This window comes from Gregarina niphandrodes (assembly GCF_000223845.1).
Source record: "Gregarina niphandrodes unplaced genomic scaffold scaffold00003, whole genome shotgun sequence".
Classification (NCBI taxonomy): domain Eukaryota; phylum Apicomplexa; class Conoidasida; order Eugregarinorida; family Gregarinidae; genus Gregarina; species Gregarina niphandrodes.
The window spans coordinates 432,472-440,335 of NW_011646045.1; the positions used below are offsets into that span (position 1 = coordinate 432,472).

The following is a 7,864-nucleotide window of genomic DNA, read 5'->3' on the forward strand; positions in this document are numbered from 1 at the left end:
CCCTAGGTGAATGATGATGACTGCAGTTTTCAAGACCCCCATACGGAAACCCAGTCTCAGAAGTTTTTTCAATGATCCGCAACCCACTCCTTGCGTGTTTGCGCCCTTTCTTTCGGATCGTTCTTTCACGATCTTTCTTTCACGATCTTTCTTTCACGACCTTTCTCTTCGGTGCTGGCGTTTTAGCCCGGCTGAAAAACTGGCCCCTTGTGGTTGCGGGGAAAAAAATGGATAATGCCTTGGTGACCTATGATTGTTTGCTGCAGGGTATTCAGAAGCGAGTTACAGCATTGGATTGGAGTTATGGAGGTGTGCAATTGTTATCTGCATGTGAGAATGACAGTGTGTTTATATACGGTCGTGAATTCAAAGCTGGTCCATGGAGTGTGCGTGCTTTATACAGTCGGAAACATGGTGCGGAGCAGACTCGGTTTGTAGGTTCCTCTCACAAGTTAGCGTTGGCATTATCTTCGTTCGATCGTAGTACGACAAGTAGTGTAGGACGTATATGGGATTTGAATCAGAACCGGTTCCTCGTGGAATACGATTTTGGTGCTAAGGTGTTACGAGGAAATGGTATTGCTCATCATGGTTCGAGTAACTTATTTCTTGCCAATCTTTTAAATGGGTCTGTCGCACTCCATACCGCCGACTACTCGAGACCCCTTGCCGTCTTCACGACCACCGAGCCCATGACCACCTTTAGTCCAAGCTACCCCAGTGGCCCAATCGGCGGCCTCAGCAAGACTGGTGAAGGCAGCGTTGGTAGCGGCGTTGGTGGCGGCGTTGGTAGCGGCATTGCCACCGGCATTACCACCGGCATTACCACCGGCATTGCCACCGGCGATAATCTATATAGGAACTTCTTTCCCGTGTCATCCTTCGACCCCACCTCAACCACCATCGCCATTGCGACCGACCCCAAGACCATAAAACTACTCGACACGAGACACCTCACACAAGGTCCATACGCCATCCTACCCATCTCGCCACGCGCCGGTGCAACCGAACGGGAAGGACTCGGCGGCTTCGTCCGCTCTCTCGACTTCACCCCACTCTCCGGCCACCTCCTCGTCACCACTAGCGAAGGACGCCTTTTCACCATGGAACCCTGCTCAGGAGCCATATTAACCGAGTTCACACCACGCAACTCACGCCTCGTCTGCTCACAGCCGCGACCGGAAAGCGCGTGTGCAGCCTCCATCGCACACTCCGCCTGCGGCTTCGGCTACCCCCAAATCTCACCCGACGAGTCACTCATCGCCTGTGGCCTCTACGACTCGGACTGTGACCACGGCATCGTCCAACTCTGGTGCAATCGATCCGGCGGTGGCAACGTCGACGCGAAGCCACTTTCCGACCGAGACCTGCGCGACAGAGAACGAGATCGCGACCTGCGGGACCGAGACCCGCGGGACCGCGACCCTCGGGACCTTCGGGACGTTCGGGACCCTCGGGACCTTCGGGACGCTCGGGACGCTCGGGACACTCGGGACCGTAATGATGCTCGTGGCCTTCGTGACCCACGGGACCGCGACTTCCGCGACCTCCGGGACCCTGCTCGAGACCGAGATCGCGACGACCCTCGAGAGCGACAGCTGGCGTTCGGCCGGTTCCCGGACTTGCCGTACTTTCTGGCGTTCAATCCGACCATGTCGGAAATTGCGGTGGGCGACATTACAACAACCTCCTGGGTCATTGAGCCGCGCAAGGAGTCCGTGAAGGACTCCACGTCGCCGCCACCCAGAGAGAAGAGAGAAGTCATGGAACGCGTGCCCAGCGGGGAGTGTCCTCCGCCGCCACCACGAGAGAAGAGGCCAGAAGATGAGGGCCCGGGCTGGGCCCCCGGAAGACCGCGTAAACCGCCGCCAAGTGCTCGAGACCCAGGTCGGCGCTTGGGGACGGCCGCGGGACAGCCTTACCGATGAAGAGTCTTGAGCCCGCGGTTCAGAAACAAAAGTCGGAACCGGGGTCTCTGGTGGGAGTCGCTGGTGGTGAGAGCTGGCACTGGTGACAGCCGGTAGTGGTGATCATATACCACGTAACAAGCCGTGGCGTGACAAGCCGTAGCGTAACAAGCCGTAGCGTAGCGTGCTGAGGTGTCGGACGCCGGGCGCAAGGCCCCGGGCGCAGGGCCCCGGGCGCAAGGCCCCGGGCGCAAGGCCCCGGGCACGTATATAGTGCTTGTGAGATGGAGGACGCGATTTTTGGGATTCGTGCTATGGTTTAGCCATGATTTTTTGGTTCATGATTAATTCGAATCGCTGCATCACGGAGCTATGTCAGGACTGGCAAGGGTACAAGCTTCCTGTTGCCCCGGAATTCAAAGAGACTGAAGGAATTGAAAGTGGGCAGCAGTGTGCGATACAATGATTTTGTTGCAGACGTGCGCCGATTGATACGGGAGTTGGGGGAGGTAAGAGCTGCGCGTGCAATTGTGGACAAAGAGCGATGCAAGCTGATAGGGAAAGCAAGCCGATGGGTTGTGAACGGGACCGTGACTGACCCTGATTACTGTTGGCAATGTATGTTCTATGGAGCTTCCTTTAGTCAGGCTGACGCACCTATTATAGTCAAAAATGTTAAGCTCTTCATATTTAAAGAAACCAAGATGCTACAAGACAGGATGCTTGAAAGCAAGAATACCGAGAATGGGGGGATCAAGGCGGCAGAGACTCAGACCGAGCATATATCACAGTCAGAGAGCAAGAAGAATATTGGTCTTCAATTCCGAGACAACGATCTTATTCACAAAATCATAACGCTGCCTTCCGGGTTTTGTAACTGGCGACTCGTTGCCGGATTCAAGCCTGATCTCATCGACTTACTGCAGACAATCCGAGACGTTTGCAAAGCTCACCATCAGTCTGTCGAAACGGTTCTGGATGTTAATCGGGAGTTGCGATCCGTTCTACTCCCCCCGTCGATTCCGCGCGATTGTACAGACCTCAACCTCGACGACCAAAATATGGACAGGTATGCCAAGTCCATTCTGGCATACATGTATCGAAACATCATCATACCCGTGGATGAATACGGTCTGGACATCTGCAACAAGATTTTAGACAAAAAGGCCAGTCGCGTGAAAGATGAAATTTCAGGACATTATGTCAGAATTAAACTGCATCTATCAGACTATTCAACCTCATCGTACTCATCTCCAGTCCATATTGCGGACCTAATTCAAGAAATTATCGACGATCACGGTAAAATCCAAAAATATTATAGCGGCGCACACACGTGTTCTGTTGATAAAATTCCGCGGCTGCTTGGTGAAATTGAGACCATTATCAACGAACATGAAAATCTATTGACGGCGCAGGTGAGAAATCTCCAGAGAATTGTAAAAAAGAAAAACTTCGGGATCTCAGAAGACACTGTTTCGCAAATACTCGCCAGCGACAGGTCATTATTCTTGTCTCGGTTAAAGAGCGTATCGCCCAATCCAGCAGCCAACATAGTGACCAGCGACGGCCAAAGCGATGGTCGCAGCAAGTAGCGTAAATTACCATACCGCAGCAAATTAATGTTTTTCTTGTTTTGTTTTACGACTGTTTTATTGTCATTGTTTTTCTTTCTTTCTTTCTTTCTTCCTTGGGGCGTGCGTGTTGTTGATATTGTGAAGTAACAAAAAATTTGAACTCGCATTGATTGGTTTGCCAAACACGTCCATTGGTACGCCTGGCACGCGCGTCATTCCGCCAATGTGTTCTTCCCGCCAATGTGTTCTTCTCACGTCTTATTGTTCAGCGGAGTAGGTATAGTTCTTGAACGTGCCGGTGTAGGCATTGATTCTGGTCGTGATCTTTGATCTGTCCCACTCAGGGGGATGTGTATAGTTGCAAGCAACGTTGGGACAGTTGATTCCGTATCGGCAAGGGACGTTTGGGTGTATGTAAAAGCATTCGTCGCCGAAGTTGCAGTGCGGCCAGTTAACGCACTGCTCGGAAGGATGTATATACCGGCACTCTTCGCCGTATGGGCAATTGGGGAACTTGGCGCAGCGCTTCTTAATCTTCCGCAATTTGGCCAATGGTAACAAAGCCATCTGCGCACCTGTCTGGGGATCCATAAATATAGGGCTACCGCCGCGATAGCTCGGCTGCTGGGGGGGTTGGCGATGAGAAGGCGGTTCCCGTTGGGGGACAGGAGCAGAGCTCATCTCCTCGTACTGCTGGGGGACGGACGGCTCCTCCATCGGCACCGGCGCCGCTTCTGACTGCGCTGCTTGTTGCTTCATCGTCACCTCCTCATTTATTATAGGTCCAACAGTCCCTATCAGCCATTCCACAAATTCGTCTGTCTAAAACCACAAAGAACTAAGAAGGGGCCGCATGAACAAAAGAAACACATAGCGATCAAAATTTGACCACAAGAGCTGAGGATGTTACTTGAGAGGAGGTGCTTACATCGTGGGCTAAAAATTCTCGCAGCTCTTCAGTCACATGCTCCTTGGTGGTTTTGGGTCTCGTCACCATGTGCCAAACATAATCAGTCAGAATCTCCACGCCTTCCTCACCCAGCATGTTGCTTAACTTCTGCGTGATTGCGCTTTGGCATCGAGCAGCTGTCGTCTCCGACAAGGACGACATTTTATTCCCCAAAAAATCCACAACTCCGGCAATCGCCGGTGGCCTTCTCTGCACTTGAACAGCAACACACAAGAGGTTTGGCCCAAACAAACGCTGGGTTATCAGGCACCCCCATAGGCCGCACACGCGTGCACACACGCGTTTGCTAATCTCTGGACACCGTTCTAAGCCATCCGAGGAGCCTCGCCCGGGTTCATTTTTTATGACTCAAGACTTCATAGTGGGGAAAGACGGGTACGAAGGCGGCGAAGAAGTCTGGGAATGCTCCCAGGATCTGGTGGACTATATTCGGCAAGCCGGCAATGATATAACACGATCCTTATGTAGCGACCAAGATGGCGAACCGCTACGAATTTTGGAGTTGGGATGCGGACACGCCAAGCCCTCGTGGGCCCTTGTTTCAGAGCTGGATAAACTTGGCGTTCTTTGGACGTTGACCTTGCAGGATTTGGATGCGCCGTCGCTAGAGAAAGCGCGTGAAACTTTCGCACAATACCGCAATTTGGATCGCGTCCAATTCGTTGAGGGAGAATGGTCTCAACTAGGCGACACTCAACTAGCTAGCACGCCCTATGACATTGTCCTCATGTCGGAAACGTTGTACCGCGCCTCTATATTCCCTGTTCTCAGCCGGCTGTTGCGACAGGTGCTGGCCCCGCAATCTGGCTTGTGCCTGTCCGCCCAGAAGCGATTCTACTTCGGTCTAGACGGGGGGAGCCTTCCGTTTCTGCTGTACACAAAGGAGAACGGCTGCGGCCTTAGCTGTCGGCTCGTTAAAGACCTACAGGACGGACGCAGCAACATCAGGGACATCATGGCCATAACGTCTGCATCAACTTCGCCATAGACCCCTATTGACCGGGACCCTGCTTATGACAGGCGACTTCGAGTTCAGTCGTCGCCGTCGTCACCATCGCCCCAGTTGGAAAAGAGGTTGGGGACGTCTTCATCGTCTACCATGGCAGCGTCCATCACGCTAGTAGCCATCGGGGCGTCTTGTTCGTCCGGAGAATTGCGCACCAAAACTTCCGCCGTCCCCGTGCTGCCCTCGAGTTCGCGATCCGACTCAGACGCCTGCTTGTCCGCAAACCTAGTCGGCTTTGCATTTGCGGAATCGGCCTCTTCTCTTTTGGAAGCGCCGGGTCGTGGGGTAGGCGTTTTCGAGTTCGCTCGCTTCTTGGCCGTGACGGCTTTGGTAGTCGGTCTCTTGGTCGTGGCTGCCTTGGTGGCGGCTGCCTTGGTGGTGGCTGCTTTAGTAGTCGCTCTTTTAGCTATCCGCACAACAGTGTCATCGACTACTGGGTCAGACGCTTGAATCCGCTCTGTTTTGGGTTTAGAGTTTTGTTTGGTATTCTGGTTAGTATTATCTAGGGCGTCGCGCAATGTATCGGTCATATGACTTAGGCTAATGCCGTGCTCTTGAAGTATCGCGTGTAGTCGTCGGATCTCTTGCTTTTTTGTGTTTATTAACACAGTAGCTTTTCGCAGGATATCCATTCTTTCCGAGTCTTGCTTGTCCACTAGACGCTCCGTTTTAGCGGTAACTTCATCGATTAGCTTCGACAAGTGGATCATAGCATCGAACAACTTTGTGTTTAGATTCCAGCTGAGAAGCTGGTGTTTGAACGCCAGCATCACAAACTTGCCTGGGACCTCATATTTACTCAGTAATCCTTCCTCGTGCTGATCGTGACATTTATTTACGGTGAAAGGCTTGGTGAATACGCTCACTCCGTCGTATTTTATATTAAGCGCACACGTGTGCGGCGCGCCGGAATCTTTACTTTTTGGTCCTGGTTTCGAGGTTGGTCCAAATCCCACCTGGCAATGTTTAGAGCCCCCCAAGCTAATAGATCTGTAAACTAGAACCTTATCTGAGATAATATCCTTAGCATAGACATGCCCTGTATAGTAATCGAATCCGTCGTAAATGAAGAGTTCGCATACAGGTTCGTCCTTGGGTGACTTATCGTCATCCACATTATTATGTCGAATCCAGGATTCTTCCCATTCTGCCACAAGGCACAGCTTACTAATCGGCGCTAGATGGGAGGTAGTCTTATTGTATCTTGAAGGGAAAAGTAGAGGTGCACCACCAGCGCTGGCTGCGCTGCTATGATCCGTTTTCACGTTAACAATGGAGAAGGAGATCGCGCAGTATTGAATGCAGTCATCGTAAACGACGTGAAAAATGGGTTGGCTGAGCGACAGTGGTAATACATTAGGCCCTGCTTCTTCGTCATCCCTTCCGAATTGCGTGAAGCTTGTGGGGTTAAATAACACATCAATTAAAGTGTCCATAAAATGTCCTCCTCCCCCGCCCCCCCGGACCTGGACTCAAACTTGAAGAAGCGCCATGACTGGTACGAGTTCGCGGTGATGAACTTGCAAGACCGAATTGGACTCACCCACAATGACGTTAAAACAAGGCTAACGTGGCTGCTAAATAACAACAGGAAGCCTACTGAGCCTACCAGTAATCCTCCTGCACTGATAGCTGTGCACAAAGCCGGCTACACGGCGGAGTACAGTTACGCCAGGCGGGGTCCAGTTACACCCGCCGTGGTACACCTAAATACACTTTATAACCGGGGATGTATAAGCCCCGTACACGGGAAAGCGTCTGCACACACGTGTGTATCTGTTCAAGATACACACGCGTGTGCACATAAACACCTGTGCACCTAATCGCATTAATTGTGTATGCATTGGGCGTAAATAGCGTGTTTTAGTTGAGGGTCAGATTGACGCTAATGCGAGCGAGTTGCTGATCGCATGTATTAATAAGTTGCTGATTGAGGTGTGTATTAAGGCTCGAGAGAATTCGATTCAGCGCCGTTCGGGCGTGATAGAGTACAGGGACATGTTGATGGCAATTATCGGTTCGAACGGGTTCATGGCTGAGTTATGGGAGAAGCATGGGCGCACATCGACGTTGGAGTCGTTGACCCTCCCGGGTCGCTGGGACCGAGCGGGTGCCACATGGAACCACCCTGCAGTACCGAGTGGGGGGGACAAATTGGAGAGCCAAGCGGTGATCAGTTGTCTGGCTGACGAGATCAATGCTTTGAACGATACTCTTTCTTATCGCCGGTTCGACAGCAAGAGGCTGCAAAGGAACAAACGGCTGGACAACAAAATGTAGCCCTCCCTCCGGTTCTTCTGCCCCCCCCTCCGGTTCTTCTGCCCCCCCCTCCGGTTCTTCTCCCCCCCACCTCCGGGTCTGCACCCCCCCCCCCCGTCACCTGGGGTTGAAGGGACTGAAACAAGGG

At 52.3% G+C, this 7,864-nt stretch overlaps 6 protein-coding genes across 6 annotated transcripts; 4 read left to right on the forward strand and 2 right to left on the reverse strand.

Moving 5' to 3' along the window:
- Nucleotides 1–227: 227 nt before the first annotated feature.
- Nucleotides 228–1,928, forward strand: GNI_024330 (hypothetical protein; the record flags this gene model as incomplete). Its single annotated transcript, XM_011136080.1, has 1 exon — nt 228–1,928. The coding sequence occupies one exon, from the start codon at nt 228–230 to the stop codon at nt 1,926–1,928; it is 1,701 nt and encodes a 566-aa protein (XP_011134382.1).
- A 319-nt stretch (nt 1,929–2,247) lies between these two features.
- On the forward strand, nt 2,248–3,499 carry GNI_024340 (hypothetical protein; the record flags this gene model as incomplete). The annotated part of the gene is made up of 2 exons (XM_011136081.1): nt 2,248–2,347; nt 2,385–3,499. 2 exons carry the CDS (start codon nt 2,248–2,250, stop codon nt 3,497–3,499), a joined length of 1,215 nt encoding a protein of 404 aa, XP_011134383.1.
- Nucleotides 3,500–3,739: 240 nt separating this feature from the next.
- GNI_024350 (putative PWI domain protein) lies at nt 3,740–4,592 on the reverse strand (the record flags this gene model as incomplete). Its single annotated transcript, XM_011136082.1, has 2 exons — nt 3,740–4,303; nt 4,410–4,592. 2 exons carry the CDS (start codon nt 4,590–4,592, stop codon nt 3,740–3,742), a joined length of 747 nt encoding a protein of 248 aa, XP_011134384.1.
- Nucleotides 4,593–4,794: 202 nt separating this feature from the next.
- On the forward strand, nt 4,795–5,439 carry GNI_024360 (putative methyltransferase; the record flags this gene model as incomplete). Its single annotated transcript, XM_011136083.1, has 1 exon — nt 4,795–5,439. The coding sequence occupies one exon, from the start codon at nt 4,795–4,797 to the stop codon at nt 5,437–5,439; it is 645 nt and encodes a 214-aa protein (XP_011134385.1).
- A 44-nt stretch (nt 5,440–5,483) lies between these two features.
- On the reverse strand, nt 5,484–6,893 carry GNI_024370 (hypothetical protein; the record flags this gene model as incomplete). Its single annotated transcript, XM_011136084.1, has 1 exon — nt 5,484–6,893. One exon carries the CDS (start codon nt 6,891–6,893, stop codon nt 5,484–5,486), a length of 1,410 nt encoding a protein of 469 aa, XP_011134386.1.
- A 293-nt stretch (nt 6,894–7,186) lies between these two features.
- On the forward strand, nt 7,187–7,737 carry GNI_024380 (hypothetical protein; the record flags this gene model as incomplete). Its single annotated transcript, XM_011136085.1, has 2 exons — nt 7,187–7,199; nt 7,325–7,737. The coding sequence occupies 2 exons, from the start codon at nt 7,187–7,189 to the stop codon at nt 7,735–7,737; spliced, it is 426 nt and encodes a 141-aa protein (XP_011134387.1).
- Nucleotides 7,738–7,864: the final 127 nt, after the last annotated feature.